The 23,734-nt window shown below is 36.2% G+C and overlaps 1 protein-coding gene and 1 non-coding gene across 2 annotated transcripts in view; both read right to left on the bottom strand.

Annotated features, from left to right (window-relative positions):
• The window catches only part of NIPAL2 (NIPA like domain containing 2), an 86,058-nt gene that overhangs the window by 49,579 nt on the left and 12,745 nt on the right, over nt 1–23,734 (bottom strand). Inside the window, exons 2-3 of the mRNA XM_069465603.1 lie at nt 7,908–7,976; nt 4,889–5,060 (exon numbers count right to left, since the gene is read on the bottom strand). Coding sequence (XP_069321704.1) covers nt 4,889–5,060; nt 7,908–7,976 — 241 coding nt within the window. The remainder of the gene's footprint in view (nt 1–4,888; nt 5,061–7,907; nt 7,977–23,734) is intronic.
• On the bottom strand, nt 6,671–6,732 carry LOC138382118 (U7 small nuclear RNA). Its single transcript, XR_011233279.1, has one exon. It is a non-coding gene; the product is annotated as a U7 small nuclear RNA (small nuclear RNA).

Below are 23,734 nucleotides of genomic sequence, written 5' to 3'. Positions count from 1 at the left end.
GGTGTGAGCCACTGCACCCGGTCAAGAATTGAAATCTTTTAAGCAAGTGTTTTTCTTTTACAGCACCCTAGAACAAAACATCCTATTCTCATTTTATCAAAATTCAATTCAGACCAATTCTATAGGCTGTATTGTATGATTTCCCTGTATCATGCTCTCCTGGAAAGAGTAGACGTCAAGTCACAAGACACAGTCACCAGACTTCTGGGTTTCAGTTAAATGCTGAGGATTGAAACAGGTCATTGTGCACGCAATGAGAGTTGCCAAAAGGTAAATGTAGGTCAGGGTGGCTGCGTGTGGTTGGGCAGGTTGCGCAGGTTGTGCAGTGCACGAAGACTCCACATCTGAGGAGGCACCATGCTACATCTCAGACTTTGTTGATTTCTATACTTCCCAGGACAGTTTTCTGACAGATGGCACCAGAGTGTCCTGCTCTAATAAAATCAATCTATTACAACAATTTGTAGACACACAGAAATAAATACTCAGAGGCATAGAACTGAAAAATGTCATTGGAAGGCTGCTTTTTTAAAATTCACAGACAGCACCACACAGATAAGAGGAAGGCCTGTGTAGGGTATGAAGGCAGTAGAGAATGAGCCTGTTTAACTTAGTTCAGAAGCTAGGAAAAGCCTGAGGAAGAGGGTTTACCTGAGACAAGAAGTATTAGCAGTAGTTTAAAATTTTATTATAAACTCCATAGAATATCCAACTTAATTTCCTTTTACTGGATTTCTGGCATAATAAATAGCTTCCCAGAAAACATATTCTCAAATCACAATTTAATCTGAAAAACATCTGCCATTTGGCCTCTCTGTAGTTAATTAGCAAGTGAACAAAAGTGCTATGAAGCCTGAACAAGAAGATGGAAAATTGCACACACGTCTATTAATAGATTGCTATGCTTTTCTTCTGACAAACTCCTGTGTCTGTTTTTTAAAATGTGCTTTGTCTTAGTAGGTTATGTGGAAATCTGGTATTTTCCACCATGTTACAGTAGGGAATGCATGGAGGAGTTGAAGGTTAATGGCTGCTTAATGGCTAAACAAATGAGCTGTGAGGATCCCACTTTTCTGCTCCCTGTAAATTAACCATCCAACGGGTAAGAACAATGAAAAGCATTTCTTGAATTGGTTCAAATATTTTAGAGAATTTAACCATCAGCCATCTCCGGGGGCATGGAAGTATACTCTGTTATAACGAATAATGTGGTTTGTTTCTATATAATAATAATTATAAATCACAGTGACAAATAGCTAGTGTTTGTCATTACATCAAATACTGTACTATGTATCCAACACTGTTCTCACTTAGGTCTTTGTGTTTATTCAATTCTTTTCCACAGAGACCTCTCAGATAGAAACTACTTTTGTTCCCTTCTACAGAGTAGGGATCTGAGGCATAAATTGGTTTTAACAACTAGCCCAAGGTCACAGAGCTTGCCAATGGCAGAACCGAGATTTGAACCCTGCAGCACGTCCCTAAAGTTTGTGCTCTTGACCATTCTGTGGCCCTGGTTTATTGGAGGGAGTATCTAGTTTAGGCTCTAGACGAAATTGAAAAGCATTAATTAAGCTTTCTTAATTAATGCGAACACAAACACAAATCAACATCTAGAATTAATCCCATACTACTAGAATAAATAGCACTTTACTCAGAATAAGCTTTTGGACCTATTATTCATGGAGAAAGACCTTCAGTGAGAAACGTAAAGTAAAATGAAAAGATGACACAGGGATACAAAGGCTCTGATACTCCCTCTCAAAAAGCTGGACCCGAGCCTGGCCATTCAGACTCACCTATGCACCGAGATTATTCCCTGGTGTACAATCTCTGTGGCTAGGCACAGACTGAATCTCTAGCAAGATGTGACTGCGTGTGAGCATTGTCTTAAGAATTCCCTAAAGGGTTTTCTGCAGAGCTGTTGTCCCCTGAGATGCTTCCTATAAAAGCACCTGCGGTCGATAGGTTTTGGAGGGCTGGCCTACTGCATCTGCCTCTGAAAGGTTCACGGTGAGCAAAGCCCATGCTAATGAAACCTGTGTAACCTTTTAAATCCTAAGCTGCAGAAACCTATTTGATTTTGGAATTCTTTGTTTCTCAGAATACCTATGAATCTACCTATAAAACTAATATTTGGGAAATGCTGCCTGAGGCCGAGCATGTCAGTGAGGAACAGAAAGAAGGACACACAGAGACAGGGGAAAAAAGAATAGGAAGGAGGATGGTTCAAGGTGGGAAAATGTGGGTAGAGAGCAAACTGAAAGCCCCAAATATACACATATATATAGCACAGGAATTTTGATTATGTAAGACAAAACAGTAGCAGGCCCGACATACTAGCAATCGTATGTGTAGTAAGCCTAGGACACATGTTTACCCACACAGTGTCTCCTAACTTCTGGAAAGGGAAAAAGGAACACAGTGTGTTGGTATGGACCGACCACCTAAGAAGAGGAAAGATGATGAAAGACTTAAGGCACTTAACGTACTGGGATTTAGCACTAAAACTATCATAATGTTCTGGATTTTAATTGTCTTTTTTTTTTGAAAAGCAACGAAAGACAGAATAAAAATCAGAAAAGGACATGCAATTTCCCGTGCAGCATTGCAATAGATAGTATCTTTTTTTTTTTTAATTCAAAGGGAGGTTTGATTTCTTTCTTAAAACTGCCAAGCAACAATAGGGAGAGAAAAGTTCTAGCATAGAAAAGTAGAGATTTTCTGCCTCATCTGTAGACACGGCCAAAGATATATCTGTTTTGAAAACACCTTCCCCTTCACTTTGAGTTCTGTAGAGTTTCTAGAATCCTTATAAAGAATCTCCAGGTAACAGGGAGTTGTTCTAGGGAAAATCCTCCATTGCCAGCAGTCCTGTACCCACCCACGACGCTTTATAAGAACCTAAATTCACCTTGGGAGTGCTGTGGGAATGCTATTTATGAGCATATATTACTGTTTGCAAAGATTGTAAAGTAGGAAATGATTTGTGTTAGAGGCTGTAAGTTCATTTCTTTGAATCATGTTAGATGGGCAGAGAGGGAGGTAGCTAAAAATATTCTGAAGTTGAAATATTAATCGGAGCTAAAAGCACACAAGGAAAACTGATCTGCAGCATGAAGAAAGGCCCACCTGTCAAAGCAGTGGGCTCCAGGTTGGAAGGTGGCGGCGCTGGCCCGGCAGGGGACCTGGGGAGGACAGGACGCTCTTTCTGAGCGGAAGGTTGGGAAACTTGAGCTTCCAGTTATTAATAAGAGCCTGGAGCAAGTCAAGCCCGGATGAGCAGATGCACAGGCAGCTCCACGGAAGGTCTGCGAGGGGGTGCCCTGCTGGTCCTGAAGCTCTGGGAACTTCCCAATTCTCACCTCGGGCCCCACGAGGTCTGACTGTATTTCATTTCTGTGAAATCTCTGATCCTTACAACAATAGTTACATCAATATTCCCCCTTTGTTTGAGCGAGCTAGAGTAGCTCCCTTTCTCTTATACCCTCCCCAAAAAGGCTGGGAGACACGGAATACATGAAGAATTTCAATACAATGTGGTGCACTCACCCCTTCCCAGCTAGCTACCTGATATGTACTTTTTTCTTTGCCCATTTCATGGAAACTGAGCATAAAGCAGAATAGAAACAAAACTATAGATCAGCTCTCTATGCATGGTCATTATAAAGAATAATACACGTTCAGAACAACTGGAGACTGTAGAGATAAGCTGGCAATATAATCAGATCTTTTATGTGTTATTTCTCAGATTTTGAGGAATAATCTAGAATGTTCATGTACATATTATGTGCACTAAATAGAAAACAAAGTTCACCCAATTTGCTGACTTTATCAGAATGTTAAAAATGGTTATTACATAAATTGAGTGCCTCTTCTGAGTAGTAACAGTGTAGCTACTTTAAGTAAGCAATTTCTAGAAAGCAAAATAAATGTTTTTTGCTAAATATTCTATCATCTACCATGAAAGTATTTTAAATAAAATATTTTAAATGATTAAGAAGGGGAAACTACTTTCAAAATAAAATAAAATTCTCCTCGAATATACACCGTTTCAGTTTAAACTATGCTTTCTTTAAGAATATCATAATTATTTTGTAAAAAATTAAAATTGGGATATGTAAACACATGATATGCTTGATCTAATTGTTAACAGATAATGACTATCAATCTGTTTCTATTTCAATGAAGGTTCTAAATTCATAGAAATTTAGAAACATGCTGTTTCCATAGCAGCAGATAAAGAGTAAAACCAAAAAGATTTTATTGATTTTAACAGGGCTTAGAGAATTTTTCTCCTTTGTAGCTGTGATTTTTGCTTTTTTTTTATTAGTCTTTAGCAACATCTCATTTTCTCTTTTCCAAAGGTATTTAGTAAATCTTATAAATTTTGAATGTAGGTAATTGTGACATTACTGTAAAATTACACATTCTTATAGTAATGTAGAATAACCAATATTTAATTCTTAATGTCAAAGAGATGCTAAACTATGGAGTCAGGACCAGGCATCAAAGACTCCACATGTAATATCAGCTTAAGTATATGAATAAAACATTGTATTACAAATGTTCTTAGATAATTCACTAATGATTAAAAGCACAGTATAACATTTTCTGTTACTGTAGATTTATTGAGAATCAGACACTGCGTATCAGGCTTTTAAACATAAGTGTTACAATTACAAAATGCAAGTATCTTTGTGGTTACGGTGGCAGTGTGACAGTGAGTAATGGAAATTAGAAGCATAATTTTTCCATGTTAACATGCTAAGAAAACAGGGAATGGGCTTTCTTCTTTTGTGCGTTTATTGTTTCAGTTGTATGTTTTTCTCCAGTTATTCTGATCTCTTAAAATTTCTGTTTGTCAAAACTCAGAACAATGGCTCACCTGTAACAGACATGCAGCCTAATGGGGCGATGAGAGTAATGGGGGCAAATCCATAGGCTGCAAAGTTCCCTGTCTCTCCCACGGCCATCAGTAGGATTCCAGCCCACCACAGCACGCTCTTGAAGTATGGCCTCGGGTGCTCTTGTTGTGCCAGCTGAAGATGAGAATATTTCTGGAAGTAAATCAGAACATAAATAAGAAAATATTTCCACTCAATTAAAACTTGTCTGGAAAGTTTTCGTTCTATAAATTTGCATCGTGGCTTTTAAATTCATTCTAAAATTAGTGGAGATTATTATGGTCTCCTGTTTGCTCCAAACATATTAACAGTCGAAGCAACTCATGTTTATATAGCATTAGTTTAAAAAACCTTTTTACATATGAATGTTGCTTAATTCTCATAACAGCTCTGTAAGTCATTATTACTATTCAGAGATGAGATGTATGTTAAGGAGTTAAGTGACTTTCTAGTTCACTACACCAAAACATTTACCTTAGAATGTCAAAAAACTACAGATGCCAAAATAAACATTAATGAAATAAAGATAATAAATTACTGAAGAGAAACTTTTTGAAAGGGATTCATATTTACGGATCAAAGTACCTACCACTATAAACATAGCAGAGCAGAGTGCTTTGGTCGCAGGGAGCCAGGGGGTGACTCTTACTTATATCTGGTTTGAGTGTTTCTTTGTATTTGAAATATGTAAATTCCTGAAAGACTGGCCATTAAACGAAGCCCTATTTCCCTAATGTTTTTATGGTAACTAAACATACTTCCTGATAAGAAGTATAAACAATTCCAGATTACTTAAATTTCTTTAAAAAGAAAATGATGAAAGTACTAGAGGAAAACACGGAACAGAAAAAACAAAATCTTGGCATACGGAATACCTTTTTAAGTGTGGTACAAAGTCACAAGCCAGAAAAGCCGAAACTGATAGATTTTACCATATTTTAAAAACTGTACAGAAAAAATATTACAAACAAAATTAAAGAATAAACAATAGAGCAGAGTGGGAGAAAATATTTGCAATATATATAATGACAAAGGGTTATCGCTAATATAAAGAGAATTTCTACAAGTAAATGAGAAAAAAGACAGACTAAAAGAGATATTATATAAAGGATATGAAATAGTAGCTACAAGTAAAATTGTAAGTAAGAAAAAATTCTCAACCTCATGAATAACCAAAGAAATGCAAACAATTTAAATAATGAAATATCATTTTCATCTATCAGATGTCTTTCCCTCCCCTCACCAAATAATTAATGATATATGGCATTGAGAATATGGGGAATGGTCACTGTCGAACACGGCTAGTGTATCACATGGTACAATCCATGAAGACATCAATTTGGATGAACTTAGCAATATTGAAAAGGAATACACCCTTTGACCTACAGTACACTCACACAAGCATGCAAAGATAAATATTGATTTCATTTTTTGTAATAGCAGAAAACAAGCTACATCTCCTGCATTAAGACATGGTTATATTCCAGCAGTCTTCATGGTCCAAAAAAAAAAAGGGGGGGGATGATTATACACATTTTGGAACATCCCCCCAATACATGTTTGTTGCTTCTACACAGAAATCAATTTGGGGAAAAAAATGCATAATTAACGTGGTTAACGTCTGAAAAATGAAGGGAATTTTACTTTTTTCTTTTGTAGTCTTTGAATTCCTTTTTAAAAGACAATGATTTAGTTTTGTTCTCTTTTCAGTAATAAATATATTTCTTTTTTAAACATTTATTTTTATTTTATTTTATTTTTTATGAGGTCTTCCAGTAAGGACTGGAAAAACTGCTAGACAAATTCTATAACAGTTGTAACATTATTTCTTAGAAATTAATGAAAATTATACTAGGTAATTTTCTAGCAAGGATTGGTATAAAATAATACAGTGGTCACCCCTTATCTGTGGTTTCACTTTCTGTGGTTTTAGTTACTCAAAATTCCAGAGATAAACAATTCATAAGTTTTAAATTTCACGCCGTTCTGAGCAGTGTGATGACATCTCATGCCATCCTGCTCCGTCCTGCCCAGGATACGAATCCTCCCTTCGTCCAGCGTATCCGCACTGTGGCCACGAGCCCCTTGGTCACTTAGTAGCCGTCTCGGTTATCACATTGGCTGTCTTGGTATCATGGTGCTTGTATTCCAATAACCCTTATTTTACTCAATTGTTCTATTATTAGTTACTGTTGTTAATCTCTTATTGTGCCTAATTTATAAATTAAACTTTATCATAGGTATGTATGTATAAGAAAACACATAGTGTATACTGTATAGGATTTGGTACTATTAGAAGTTTCAGGCATCCACTGGGGACTTTGGGACATGCCCCGAGGATAAAAGGAGACTACCACATAATATTCTGGGAGATACTGTGATATTCAGGTTTATTTGATTCAATAGTTTTAGAAACTACATTGGTGATTCTGTTCCAAACTTCTTCATTAGGTGATTTAAAATTTTTTATTTAATTCATTATTTGGTTTAAAATTAATATTTCATTCAGTTTTTAATTTAGCAAATCAGCAATTCATTCAGGTTTCTACCTCATGGTTCAGTTAAAGTTCCTACTTTATATTCTACATTCTTTCTTTAAGACATTTGGTCTACATCGTCATATCTAACAGTATTTTAAAGAAAGGAAAGAACTCCACTCTTTTGAACTGCCTCTGAAAACTATTTGTTTTCCTTCTGGGGGTGAAGGCTATAAAAGAAATCGAAGTGCTGTAAATCAAACCAGGGTGATTTACCCATTAGATACAGTAGGCACTTTACCTATGGGCTCAAAAAAACATTTAATTTCTTTTAAAATCAGAAGAAAAAGAAAAAAAATGAATGCGAGCCAGCCTGGATTATATTTGTTTTTATACAAATGAGGTCATAAAGTATAATTTTTATGGAGGAAGGGCCACAAAGGCAAAAGTGTCCAAGGCCCATGAATGTCATCATGTGTCCCTGGATCAAACTATAGAGTTAGAAAAGTAAGCTTTTTCTTACCTGAATATTTAGGGAAATGCTGATTATCAAGTTTCCTAAAATGGCCAGCAAAACTCCCAAAAGGTGAATCTGTGAAAGAAAGAAAATGTTTTCTTTAAATGGTACTTTAAATATTAATAGTACTTATACTAAAAAAAAAAAAAAAGGCAAATTTAGGTTGATGTATTCACTCATTCATTTGTTCATTCATTCAGTTTTACTTAGCACCTGTTTGCCAGGGTAGATTTGAGATATGAATATGGTTCAATTATGATGAGTTTTTTCCTTTTGTCAAATATTATTCTTTAGAAATCACTCGGTCCTTTCCTGATTTCTCTAGATATTTGTCTGCCTCGTTCACTAAAATAAAGAAAATAGTTATCAGGTTCTGACTTTTCCCCACAAAGATGCTGCTTCTTATTCATCCTTTCTGGCCATTTTCTTTTCTCTTAATATCTTCTGGAGGACAGTGGTATGAGAGAAAGATCACTGGAAGTAAGTCTGAGACAAAGATTTGCTATTTTCTAAGTAAGTGATCTTGAGCAAGTCAGTTCACTTCCTTGGCCTCAGTAAAAAGGGGATGTTGGATAAGATGTTTCCAGAAATCCCTTTAGCTCTAAAGTCCTATGATTTCCCTGGACGTAACCTAATTTTCCTACTGCTCCGCTGGCCAAGTACCTACACTGTCTCCCTACAGCCAACCATACCAAACATGAGACTACTATGCCAGCTCCCCACAACGTGTCCTCACCCTGGCCACCAAATGTCTATGGCACGTTTAATGTGCTCCCTCCACCTCAGGTAACCAGCACACATCGTCCTCCCATGAGATGGGACACTTGCTCATGCCACTGTCCAATCAGCCCTCACCCCCCTGGCCTGCAGAGACCCAGCTCCTTGAGACCTCCTTGGACCACCTCAGCCTATCTTTACTGTCTCAGACTCTAAATGACAAACCTCCCTTATTTCTTGTTTTATATTGTCATGTGTGTCGTTAGGCTCTACAAATAGAAGGCGAATTCTCTGAGTGAAGAGAACAGAGACTTCTGCTTCTTTTGTCGGGTCTTCTACATCATTTACTATATAAAATTAGGAATTTAATAAATACTTGCTTGAAAAAGTATGTAATTGTCTAAAACAAGAACTACAGAGGTTAAAAACTAAGTTCCTACATATTGCCCAAGATGTTTCTCATAGGTAGCTCACGTATTATTTGATGATTTCAAAAGATGTATTTACTGCTCCTATCTTGGTCCAAAGGTATAATATTTTCTATTAGTATAAATTAGCCATGATATAAAGGGTCTTCCCCCTCAATTCTGTCATACATAACTTTTAGTCAGCTTCAAATTCCAAGGAGTTATTTGAATTTCAAATGAATATTACAACCGAAAAGAACCTTTTCCAGAATGCAAAATGTCTTTGAAGTTTTAGAGCTTTATTTTATGTGCTGAAGTGAAATTCAGTGTTTTTAAAAATGAAGCAGAACAGTTGAAAACTTATTTTATAGTTGATATATAGTATCCATGGTCTTTAATCAGTTCAGAATTTTCTTTTCCTAACAAGGGCACTTGGTAATCATTTTGATCAGTATTCCTCATGAGGAAACAATTGTATCACAATACAATATGCTATTTCCATCCTTTCTATTTACAATCTGATGCACTTGGCAGTAATCAGGAAATAAAGATTCAGAAGAAATTTGGCATTGAGTGGATATTTATGAAAATCTCCCATAATTATAAAAGTAAGTTGTTGAATAGAAATAACTTACTTCAAAATTCTTTAAGTCATTCACTGAGCAGTTTAAATGGCATCAGGCTGGGTATTTAACAATTGGTGGCAGGATTTGGCAATGATTTCTTGGATATGATACCAAAGCACAGGCAGCAAAAGAAAAAAATAGATAAATTGTACTTTATTGAGATTAAAAACTTCTGTGCATCAAAGGACACTATCAAAAGAGCAAAAAGGCAACCCACAGAATGGGAAAAAATATTTGCAAATCATATGTCTGATTAGGGATTGATATCCAGAATACTTAAAGAATGCCTATAACTCAACACAAAAAATAACCACCTGATTAAAAACTGGACAAAGGACTTGAATAGACATTTTTCCAAAAAAGACATACAAATGGCCAATAAACACATGAAAAGATGCTCAACATCACTACTCATTAAGGAAATACAAATCAAAACCACCATGAGTTGCCACTTCACCTTCATTAGGATGGCTGTAATTTTAACAAAAAAACCAGAAAATAACAAGTATTGGTGAGGACATAGATAAATGGGAACACTGGTGTATTGCTGGTGGGAATGTAAAATGGTGCAGCCAAGGGAAAGTGGTATGGAGGTTCTTCAAAAAATTAAACACAGAATTACCATATGATCCAGCAATTCCACCTCTGGTTATATATCTAAAAGAACTGAAAGCAAAGACATGAATTTGTATACTCATGTTAGTAGCACTATTTTTCATGATAGCCAAAAGATGGAAGCAACCCAAGTGTCCATCAAGAAATGAATAGATAAACAAAATGTGGTACATGCATACAATGAAATATTATTCAGCCTTAAAAGGAAGAAAATTTTGATATATGCTATACCATGGATGAATCTTGAGGACATTATGCTAAATGGGTTTTGTGCCACAGAACTGTACACTTAAACATGGTTAAAATGGTAAAATTTTATATTATGTGTATTCTAGCATAATGGAAAAAAATTAATGGTGGAGGAAGTCAGAGTGTGTTTGACTTGAAGATGGAAAAGCTCACCTGCTACAGAATAGCCTCTTGGCCCATGGTTAAAAGTCACCATTATGCTGTCATTCCTTTAATTTAAATATTTTCCTATCACAGTTGTTTTTTCCTAAAGCAGATATTTCTGGAAGGGTATAAACTATTAAATTATTAATATCTTAATATAAATGTGCCAGAGAAATTAATTGAAAGCTGAGTATGGTAGATTGCAAAAATGAACACAATTCTTCACTCCTCCCTACATCTATACCCTTGGCCAGGCAGCCTTGTCCCTCCTCCCATTGTAAGGTACAGTCTGTTTCCCTACCCCTTGAATTCAGGCTGGCCAGGGACTACAAATGCAGCAAAGGTGTGTGAGTTCCAGGACTAGGCCTCCAAAGGCACCACCTGCTTATTCTCTTAGAAAGTTCTTGAGAACAAGCCCAGGCTAGTCTGCTAGCTGATGACAGATGGGGACCCAAGCAACCCTGTTGGCCTAGTGTCTATGGCCTAACCGGCAGTCAGTCAATGGCCAACCCGAGAGGGAGGCCCTCCCTAGACCTGCCAGCTCCCGGCTGACATACCAGCTGACTGCAGAGGCGTGAGTGAGCCCAGCCGAACTCAGCCAATCCTGAGTCACTGAGCCCCAGCTGACCAACTGATTCAAAAGCACTCTAAAATGGTTGTAATTTAAACTACTGAGCTTTGGGGTGATTTGTTACTCAACAAGAAATAATAGAGGCTGACTAAAAAGACGGGAAATGGAGTGGGGATATTGTGAAGCACTTATGATGATGAGAAAAGGGGCTTACAAAATAAGGAGGTGGCACATTTTGCCAAGGGTTACCCTGGCATAGAGGCAGCAAACTATTGTAAGAGTCACACACAAAAAGGCCCTGTTCCAAAAGTCAGGAGATCCGTCTCTGCCACTTATTCACTAGAAGTGACCCTGCAAAGGCGTTACCCTCTCCAATTCTCAGTGTTCTCAGTTGTTAGATGGAGAAAGTACTTTAAAGAGTTTAGGGGAGACCTACATGAGTGAGGTCATGTGTGTGAAAGCATGACACGACACACTAATAATCCAATGCAACGGGCTACGGTGATATTAAGAAATAATAATGAAGCTATGTTTTCTTTATCTAAAATGTCTGAGCAATCATTTAAATGATTCCTTAAAAAAAAACCCTGCCAACTGCTGTTTGGCAGACATCATAAATGAAGGTTTCACTGTTTCCCTGATTCCTGGCATTTTGCAACAGCTGTACACACTGTCTTCATGATACTTTATTGTAAACATTCATTGTACTTTCAATTATGTCTTCTAAATCCAATAAATTTATAGAATATTTATAAAATACAAATGATTTTATAGTTTTCTTCATATAGGAATGGTAGAAACTACTAATTTAAAATTACTATATTCAAATTTGTTTTAAATGCTGTAGAATCAGCATTTTATTTCTTTTTCTCAGGAAACGACTTACAGATTTAGATAGAACTGGACGGGATATCTGTGTTTCCTAATCAGCAATGCCAATCATGCTATCTTATTCACTTTTTGTTTATTTATTTGCTTTTATTTTTTTAGAGACAGAGTCTCGCTGTGTCACCCGGGCTGGAGTGCAGTGGTGCAATCATAGCTCACTGTAGCCTTGAACTCCTGGGCTCAAGTAATCCTCCTGCCTCAGCCTCCTGAGCAGCTAGGACTACAGGGGCACACCACCACACTCAACTAATTTTTAAAACTTTGTTTGTTGAGATGGGGTCTTGCTATGTTGCCCAGGCTGGTCTCAAACTCTTGGCCTCAAAGGATCCTCCTGCCTTGGCCTACCAAAGTGCTGGGATTACAAGTGTGAGCTACCATGCCTGGCTGATTTTTAACTTTTTAAATGATCACTATAGGGTTAAAAGAGCTCACATTACAATATCTCCTTTCTTACCATTTCCCCCATAACTTTATGGATTATTAAAAAAGCTACTCATATTTCAAAATGGCCTGGATATAAAATTTACTTTGTTGTTCCTGAAGTTAGAATTAACTTTGAAGATTGCTACCTCCTTACTCTCTGGAATCTACATGAGGCAAAAATTTAGAGATTTAAAATTAGCCGTACACACATTCCTCCCAACTGAATAATAGTTGTCAAAATCATGTGGGAGTTCAACTTTACATCCTAAGAAACTACAAAAGGAAGACTGTCCTTTTTTCAGTCTAAGTCTAGTTCTGAATATTATAAGATAATTAACAAAAGTAGGAACAACCATAAACTACATCTGAGTGAATCAGATGTATTTAAATTACTAAGCAGAAACTAGCAGGCAAAGAGATATTTGAATATGCATGATTTCTTTTCACAAAGAATGTGAAGATAGGTATCACCCTAGTTGAGTCCTTCCTAGACTTTCTCACCTATCAAGGGATACCCTATACATGTTTCTCCTTGAACACTTATGATGGACTCCTTTCGTAATATATGTGTGTCTTTATTAACACAGTAAAAAATAAGTTCTGGTGGCAAGTTCATAAACTGCCATGAGGTCACAGTAGGGACGAGCAAAATTACACAGGCATATCTCAGGGATATTTTTTGGTTCCAAATCACCATAATAAAGTGAATATTGCAATAAAGTGAGTCACCAAAATTTTTTGGTTTCCCAGTGAATATAAAAGTTATGTTTACACTATACTGTAATCTATTAAGTGTGCAATAGCATTATGTCTAAAAAAAAGTACACCTCTCAATTTAAAAATACATTATTGCTAAAAAATGCTAATGACCATTTGAGCCTGCAGCGAGTCATAATCTTTTTGCTAGTGGGAGGGTCTTGCCTCAATGTTGATGGTGCTGACTGATCAGGGTGGTGGCCACTGAAGGATGAAGTGGCTGTGGCAATTTCTTAAGATAACAATGAAGTTTGCTACATCAATTGCCCCTTATTTTCACAAAAGATTTCTTTGTGGAATGCGATGCTGTTTAACAGCATTTTTACCCACAGTAGAACTTCTTTCAAAATTGGAGTCAACCCTCTCAAACCCTGCCACCGCTTCATCAACTAAGTTTATGGAATATTCTACATCCTTTGTTGTCATTTCAATAATGTTCACAGCATCTTCACCATGAATAGATGCCATCTCAAGAAGCCACTTACTTTGCTCATCCATAAAAAGCAATCTCTCAACCACTTAGGTTTGATCATGAGATTGCAGCAATTCAGTCACATCTTCAGGCGCCAAGTCTAATTCTAGTTCTCTTGCTATTTCCACCACATCTGTAGTTATTTCCTCCACTGAAGTCTTGACCCCTTCAAAGTCATCCATGAAGGTCGGAATCAACTTCTTCCAAACTCCTCTAAATGTGGGTATTTTGACCTTCTCTCCTGAATCACAAATGTTCTTAATGGCATTTAGAATGGTGAATCCTTTCCAGGTTTTCAATTTACTTTGCCCAAATCCATCAGAGTAATGGCAACTATAGCTGTACAAAGTGTATTTCTTAAATAATAAGAATTGAAAGTCCAAATTACTCATTGATCCATGAGCTGCAGAATGAATGTTGTGTTAACAGACATGAAAACAACATTCATCTCCTTGTACATCTCTATTAGAGCTCTTGGGTAACCAGGTGCATTGTTAATGAGCAGTAATATTTTGAAAGGAATCTTCTTTTTTTTCTGAGCAGTAATCTCAACAGTGGGCTTAAACTATTCAGTAAACCATGCTATAAACAGATGTGCTGTCATCCAGGATTTGTTTTTCTCATTTCTAGAGCACAGAGTAAATTTAGCATAATTCTTAAGGGTGCTAGGATTTTCAGAATGGTAAATGAGCATTGCCTTCAACTTAAAGTCACCAGCTACATTAGCCCCTAACAAGAGAGTCAGTCTGTCCTTTAAAGCTTTGAAGCCAGGCATTGACTTCTCCTCTTTAGTAAAGACAGTCTTATATGGTATCTTATTCCAATAGCAGACTGTTTCATCTACATTAAAAATCTGTTGTTTAGTGTAGCCACCTTCCTTAATTATCTTAGCTTAATCTTCTGGATAACTTGCTGCAGCTTTTACTTTAGCACTTGCTGCTTCACCTTATACTTTTATGTAATGGAGATGGCTTCTTTCCTTACACCTCATGAAAAAATTTCTGCTAGCTTCAAACTCTTTTTCTGCAGCTTCCACATCTCTCTTCACCTTCACAGAATTGAAGAGAATTAGGGCCTTGCTCTGGCTTAAGAGAATGTTGTGGCTGGTTTGATTTTCTATCCAGATCACTAAGACTTTCTCCATATGAGCAATAAGGCTCTTTCGCTTTCTTATCGTTTGTGTGCTCACTGGAGCAGCGCTTTTAATTTCCTTCAAGAACTTTTTCTTTGCATTCACAGCTTAGCTGACTCTTTGGCACATAAGGCCTAGCTTTCTACCTATCTTGACTTTCGATATGCCTTCCTCACTAAGCTTACTCATCTCTAGCTTTTGACTTAAGGTGAGAGTTGTGCAACTTTTCCTTTCATCTGAACACTTAGAGGCCATTATAGGGTTATTGTAGGGTTATTAATTGGCCTAATTTCAATATTGTTGTGTTTCAGGGAATAGGGAGGCCCAAGGAGAGGGAGAGAGATGGGGAATGGCTGATCAGTGGAGCAGTCAGAACACACCCATTTATCGATTAAGGAGGTTTGTGGCATTCCAAAACAATTACAATAGTAACATCAAAGATCACTGAAAACAGATCACCATAACAGATATAATAATAATGAAAAAGTTTGAAATACTGTAAGAATTACCAAAATGTGACACAGAGACACAAAGTGAGTACATGCTGTTGGTAAAATGGCACCAATAGACCTGCTTGACACAGAGTTGTCACAAACTTTCAATTTGTAAAAGATGCAATATATGCTAAGTGCAATAAAGTAAAGCCCAGTAAAATAAGGTATGCCTATATTTCAAGACATCTGCAATAACTATAGTGTGAACTAAAATGATCTGTGGTTTCTATTGGTTACAAAGCTATAAGTACTGTTAATACTACTCCAGTTTCTTGTCCACATTCATAATCAAAAGAAATGGTAAATTTCAGCAGAGGTTAGTGCAAATAAAGATGTAGTGTTTTTTTTTTTTGTTAAAATTCACAATCCCCTGAATTCTATCCAAGGATACCAAATTAAGAACCCTTGCCTCTAAGATGTGATTTTCCTCTATGTTCTTTTTGTTACTTAGAGATCAGTCTTTGCTTGAACCCCTCCAGTGATGGAGAAGTCACTACCTACTGAGTAGTGGATCTCCCATCATTTTGTTGTTGAAGAGCTCAGTTAGTTTGTTCTTCCAGGGAGCTATCATCTGTCTACCATAGATTGCACTCATGAGCCCTTATTCTCCCTAGCATCAAAGGAATAAAATACTTAGGAATAAATTTAACAAAAGAAGTACAAAATTTACACTCTGAAAACTACAAAATATGTTGAAAAAATTATAGGAAATTATAAGTAAATGGAAAGACATGCTATGCTCATGGATCAGAAGACTTAATATTCTTCAGATAGCAATACTCCCCAAATTGATCTACAAATACAATGCAATTCCTGTTAGAATCCCAGCAGACTTCTTTATAGAAATTGACAAGATGATCCTAAAATTTATACAGAAACTCAAGGAATCCAGAATAGCCAAAACAAACTTGAAGAAGTTGGAGGACTCACACTTTCTGATTTCAAAAATTACTATACAGCAACAGTAATCAATAGAGTGTGGTACTGGCATAAGGATAGGCATACAGATCAATGAAATAGAATTGACAGTCTGGAAATAAACTCATCTACAGTCAATTGATTTTTGAGAAGAGTGCTAAGCTGATTCAATGGAGAAAGACTAATCTTTTCAACAAATGGTGCTGGGGCAACTGGATAGCCACTTGCAAAAGAATGGAGTTGGACCCTGACCTTGCACCATATACAAAAGTTAACTCAAAATGGATCAAAGACCTAAATGTGAGAGCCAAACTATAAAACTCTTAGAAGAAAACATAGGGGTAACTCTTCATCACCTAGATTTGGCCATGGGTTTTTACAGATATGACACCAAAAGCATAAGCAACAGAAAAAGATAGATAAATTGGACTTCATCAAAATTAAAAACTTTTGTGCTAAAAGGACACTATGAAGAAAGTGAAAAGACAACCCACAGAACGGAATAAAATATTTGCAAATCATATATCAATGGGGACTTGTATCTGAATATATAACGAACGCTTACAACTCAATAATACAAAGACAAATACCCCAACTAAAAATGGCCAAAGGATCTGAATAGACATTTCTTCAAAGAAGACAAGTGGCCAATAAGCACATGAAAATATATCACCATTATTAGTCATCAGAGAATGCAAGTCAAAACCACAATGATATATACCAGTGCACACTGAGTAAGAGGGCTACGATCAAAAAGTCAGATAATAACAAATGTTAGAAAGGATGTATTTTGGGTAAATGGGAACCCTCATACACTGCTGGTGGAAATGTAAAGTGGTGCAATCCCTTTGGAATATAACCTGGCAGTTCCTTAAAAAGTTAATCATGGAATTTCCATGTGACTCAGCAATTCCACTCCTAGGTATATATCCAAGAGAAATAAAAACAAATGTCCACACAAATACCTGTATGCAACTGTCCATAGAACCATTATTCATAGTAGCCCAAACTGGAAATGGCCCGAATGTCCATCAACTGATGAATGCATAAATAAATGTGATATAGTCAAATAATGGAATATTACACAGCCATAAAAGGAATGAAATACTGATACGTGCTAGAACCTGGATGAACTTTGAAAAGTTCATGCTAAGTGAAAAAATCCAGTAACAAAACATCACATATTTTATGATGCCATTTATGTGAAATGTCCAGAATAGGCAAATGTACAGACACAGAAAGTATTATAGATTAGTGGTTTGCTTAGGGCTGGGATGGATGAGGGGCTTGGGGATGACAGCTAAAGTGAGGGGTGGGGGATGTGCATATTTTTGAGGTGATAAAATGTTCTAAAATTAATTGTGGTGATAGTTGCACAACTCTTTGAGTATACTAAAAACCAATGAATTGTATACTTTAAATGAGTGAATTGTATGGTATGTGAATTACATTTCAATAAAGTTGCTATAGAAAATAAAATAATTTTAAAAACACAAAGTATACAGGTATATATTTTTGCCCAAAGAAATAAAATGCCGAAAATGTAGCTAACTTTATTCCAGTCTCTTCTCCCTCCCAGAGCTAAGTAACTTCTTTCTGAAGTTGATATAAATATATTTCTTTCCTTCCTCATTTTTATTTTTATTTTGTTTACTCAATTTTTCTTTTTTCATCTTTTTCTTTGGACTCAACTCATTAGGCTTTCCTCTTTCTTCCTATATAATAATATATGCAAGTACAGCTAGACATTTCCCTCTAACTACACTCCTTCAGCTGCATGCATAGTTTTAAAATGTACAGTTATTGTCATTTAATTTTAAATATTTTCTAATTATTTTATGATTTTTATCTGAGCTTTATATTATTCAGAGGTGTTTTTAAAAAAAATTAAAAATGAATGCAGTGTCAGTTATTACTTTGTTACTAATTTCTAACTTTATTGAGTTGTGGTCAGAAAATATGCTGTGTGTAAATCAATACTTGCTTTATGACCTAGTACATGGTGTAAATGGAAATTTGTTTTGTGATCTGTTAGTGTGTGGTCAAGTTTTATAAGCGTTTCATGCATGCTTGAAAAGAAAGTATTAATATTTAATTGCTGAGTGAAGATTATATATACATTTATTCATTCTATCCACATATTCTATCTCCATTAATGCATTGGTCAAATCTTCAATACTCTTACTAAATTTTGGACTGCTTTGTCTATCAATTGCCAAGGAAGCTATATTAAAATTCTACCACAAACATGGATTTGTACATTTATTCCCTTTAAATCCAGGCTGGGCACAGTGGCTCACGCCTGTAATCCTAGCACTCTGGGAGGCTGAGGCGGGCAGATTGTTTGAGCTCAGGAGTTCGAGACCAGCCTAAGCAAGAGCGAGACCCTGCCTCTACTAAAAATAGAAAGAAATTATATGGACAGCTAAAAATATAGAAAAATTAGCCAGGCATGGTGGTGCATGCCTACAGTCCCAGCTACTTGGGAGGCTGAGGCAGGAGGATCGCTTGAGCCTAGGAGTCTGAGGTTGCTGTGAGCTAGGCTGACGCCATGGCACTCTAACCTGGGCAACAGAGTGAGATTCTGACTCAAAAAATAAAAATAAAAAAATAAAATAAATCTACTGAGTTTTGTGTTATATATTTTAAGGCTATAATGTTGGGTGTATATAAGTTCAGGATTGTTTTATCTACCCAGATAATTGTCTCTTTTATTATTATGTATGGACTCTTTTAATCTCAATAATATTTTTGCTTTGAAGTCTATTTTATCTGATGTTAATATACCTGCTTTCTTTTGATATTTCCTCTTCCCCCATTACTTCACGTTGAACATTTCTATGTCATTACATTTTAGCTGGATCTCTTAAACACAGGAAATAACTGGATTTAAAAAAAAAACTCTGAGACTTTCTGTCAAATGGGAAGTTTTGTTCATTTACATTTACTGTGATTAGTAATATATTTTCATTATTTCTACTATCTTTTTGTGTGTGTTTGTAGTTATCTTTCTTGCCTCTTCTTTGCTCCCCAATTTCTCCTTTCCTACATCCTGTTAGGATTGGCTGAGTTTTCTTTATTTTCTCTCTACCCCTCCTCCCTAGCTCTTCTGGTTAGGAAATTACACATCTTATTTCTATTCTCTTAGTAATTACTGTTACATTTTTTTAAGTTTCCATTTTGAAATAATTGTAGATTCATAGTAGGTTGCAAAGAAATGTACAGGCAGGTCCCATGCACCTTTCCTCTAATCCTCCCTCAATGTTAACATCTTACACAACTATAGTGAAATATCAAAACCAAGAGAATGGCATTGGTAAATGGTAATATCTTATTCAGATTTCATCAGTTATGCATGCACTCGTGTGTGTGTGTGCTGTGTGTGTGTGGGTGTGTGTGTAGCTATCACCACTAACAAGATGTCCATCTGTACCTTCACCATAAGATTCCCTTGTGTCATCCCATCCTCTTCCCCTCCCCTTCCCTAACCTCCAGCAACCACTAATCCATTCTCCATCTCTATGTTATTTCACAAATGTTATATAAATGGAATCTAGAAGCATGTATACTTTGGAAACTGACTTTTTTCACTAAGCATAATTTCCTTGAGGTTCGTCCAAGTTATTGGATCATTCCTTCTAATATAGCTGAGTAGTATTCCATGGTATGGATGTACCACAGTTGATTTAATTATTCACTCACTGAATGACATTTGAGTAGTTTCCAGTTTGGGGCTGTTATGAATAAAGCTCCTATGAACATTCGTGTACAAATTCTACAGAGAAATATGTCTTCATTCTCTGGGATGAATGCCCAAAAGCGTAATTGCTCGGTTGTGTGGTAAGTCCATTTTTAGTTTTGAAAAGAACTGCCAAACTATTTTCCGGAGTTGTTGGACAATTTTACATTCCCGCCAGCAGCATATGCGTGATCCAGTTTCTCCACAAATTTATCATGCATTCTTGACATAAATTCTAAAGTTCATCAATATTCCCATCCTCTTGAGCATTATAAAAACTTCCATTTGCTTTAGCTACAACCTTTCTTCTCTCCTATCTTACACGTTGTTGGCTAATGTATTAGTTCTACCTTGCATTTATATCTGCAAAGTAGTCATTATTGCTATTATTTTTAAACAGAATTTATTTTTAGAGAAGTTCTAGGTTCACAGCAGAACTAAGAGGAAAGCACAGAGATTTCCCATGTACTCTCTGCCTCCACACACGCACGGCCTCTCCCATGACTGACATCCGCCCCCTACCCCGAGTGGTACATTTGTTACATTTCATGAACCCACATTGAAACATCATCATCACTCAAAATCCATAGTTTAAATTAGGGTTCACTCTTGGTTTTTTATATTCTATGGGTTCTGACAAATGTCTAATGACATGTGTCCCCCACTTTGGTATCAGAGAGAATAGTTTCAGCACCCTGAGAGTCCTGTGTGCTCTGCCTATTCCACCTTCCCTCCCCACTAACCTCTGGCAACCGCTGATCTTTTTACTGTCTCCCTAGTTCTGCCTTTTCTAGAATATCATATGGTTGGAATCATACAGCATATAGCCTTTTCAGATTGGCTTCTTTCACTTGGTAATATGTATATGAGCTTCCTCCATGTCTTTTCATGGCGTGATAGCTCAATTCTTTTTAGCATTGAATAATATTCCATTGTCTGGATGTACCACAGTTTTGTTTATCCATTCACCTACTGAAGGACATCTTGGTTGTTTCCAAGTTTTGGAAATTATGAATAAATCTGCCATAAAGTTATCTTCCGAAGTGGCTATACCAATTTGCATTCCCTGTGGCAATGATAAGAGTTCCTAGTCATTGTTATTATTGTTTTATACAGTCAATACTTGCTTTATTTATCCATGTTTACCTATTTCTTTGCTCACTACTGTTTTCCTTTAAAATAGCTGCTTTATGGATCTATACTTCAATACCATAATGTTCAGCCTCTTAAAGCATACAATTCAATGTTTTTGGTATATTCACAGAGTTGTGAAGCCTTTGCCACTATCTAATTTCAGAATATTTTCATCATCCCAAAAAGAAACTCCACACCCATTAACAGTCCCTTCCAAATCTCTCCTCCCCTGAGTTCCTGGCAACCACCAATTTACTTTCTGTCTGCATGAATTTGCCTATTCTGGACATTTTATAAGACTAGATTCATACAGTGTGTGGCCTTTTATGTTGGTTTCTTTCACTTAGCATGATGTTTTCAAGGCTCATCATGTTGTAGCACGTATCAGTATGTTTCCTATATATAGTGTGCAGCATTACTTTTTATGGCTATGTAATACTCTACCATGTGGACATATCACATTGTATTTATCCATTCATCAGTTGATGGACATTTGAGTTGCTTCCATGTTTTGGATGTTATGTTGTTGTATCTTATTTTTTTTTCTTCTGGATTCAGTATCTTTCCTCCTAAAGAAAACAGTAGCTCTTTCAGTAAAATTCTTTGAATTGTTAATTCTCTATCACTCTGAAAATATCTTCATGTCATATTTCCTCTTGAGTATAGAGGTACAGACTGACAGTTATGTCATTCAGGACTTTGACAATATAATTCCACTGTCTTCTGACCCTTATCGTTGCTGTTGAGAAGAGGGTTGTTAGTCTAACTGTTGCTCCTTTGTATGTAATCTCTCATTTTTCTTAGGGTGCTTGTAAGATTTTCTTTGTCATTGGTTTTTTTAGAGTTTCACTATAATTTCTTTATATGGGAATTATGTATTGCTTGGGACTCATGCTTCCTCAGTCGGAAGATTCATGTCTTTCACAGATTTTGTTAAGTTTTCAACCATTATCCCTTTAAATGTCATCTATCCTCTGTTCTCTCTATTCCCTCCATATGGAACTTCTCTCACCAGAACATTAGATCTTTTCATTCTAACCACCTTGTTTCCTAACATCGCTCTCATAGTTTCCAACTCTTTATCTCTTTGTTCTGAATTCTAGATACTTTCTTCAGATCTATCTTCTATTACCTTTCCTGACCTCTCATCTCTGAACTGAGTCTTACAGACTTCTATCAGTACATACATCATGCTGTAGTGTAATTAATTTTTACAAGTCCATTTCCCTTTGAGACTATAAGCTCCTGAGGGCAGAGCTATGACTTGCTCATCAACTCATCTTTGCAAGCTTAGTGACTAGTATAGACTTTGCAGAAGTTGTTTATTAAATATTATTTGAACTGAACTACTGTCAGATTGATTATAAACTATCTAGAAATAGTAAATTTTGACCTGTGAGCCCTACAATGATCTCACAGGAAGTAACTGTTTTATAATCAAATAAGGTATGAATAAACTGAACACTTAGTTTCTGTGAGAGCAAAACTTTGTTCCAGAATTTAGATTCCAACAATTAATAGTGCAATAAAAAGCTGCTTGCTGACTTTTAAAATCTAGTGAATTCATATTAAACTGAAAAAACAAGAAATATATAGGTATAAAGCAGCTGTCAGAAACAGTTTCCTGATAATACTCAGCATATCTTATTCTTTATTTTTCTGAAATCTTGTCTAATTATTCAAGGTTGATTGCATGCCCATTAAATTCATTTAATACATACCTGTGAATAATAGCAATATGGTAAGTGCTCATTAATGTCCCTAATTGTTGGGGAGGGAAGCTTCAAATTTGCCGTCCTTTTAAAAGAAGGTGCTTTGATTACCTTCAAGGACATAGAGTAAATTGAGGTAACCACTACTAAATACTGTTTCTAATTAGAAGCTCTGGTAAATGTGTTTTAATGACTATAAACTCTTCATCTGTAATCAGAAGTGTCATTTGCATACACTCAGCAGGCCCTTATAAATTTGCCATTAAAATTAGGTTAAAGATGTCTAGTTTACATCATTACTTATTCAACATGTTATCTGTTTTCTAACATTTTAGAATTAATGGAAGCTTCAACCTCCCCTCCCCCCTCACACCCCTCCCTTTTTCTTTCTCTCTCTTCCCTCCCTCTCCCCTTACTGTTCTGGAGACTGGTCAGGAAAGAGAATAGAGGGCCAGAGAAGGAAAGTGACTTATGCAAAGTCACACAGCTAGACAGTAGCCAAATTTTGACTGCTGAATCACTATTTATTTATAGACTGTAAAAGGTAACCTTCTGGCTAGTCAATGTCTTGTACTGCAACTTTTTAATTAGCAGAATTTGGTTTTTTTTCTAAGTGCAAATGAAACAAAGCAGTAACAGTAGTCAGGAAGAAAGGTTGCTCCACATCTTACTAATGTAGTTACAAGTACAGGCCAGAAACATAGAAGATGCCCTAGATTTCTGCAGTGGTCAGTGTTGTCACCTCTGTAGCTTAATTGCTGGCTTTTCCAGGATGTCTTGGCAAATAGATGGTGGAAGCCAGAGCAAATAATTTGTCTAGGATGAAGTTCAAAATA

The sequence above is a fragment of the Eulemur rufifrons genome, chromosome 3 (assembly GCF_041146395.1).
Source record: "Eulemur rufifrons isolate Redbay chromosome 3, OSU_ERuf_1, whole genome shotgun sequence".
Classification (NCBI taxonomy): domain Eukaryota; kingdom Metazoa; phylum Chordata; class Mammalia; order Primates; family Lemuridae; genus Eulemur; species Eulemur rufifrons.
The sequence above is the reverse complement of the archived record's forward strand: the minus strand, read 5'-3'. Positions and strand labels throughout refer to the sequence as shown.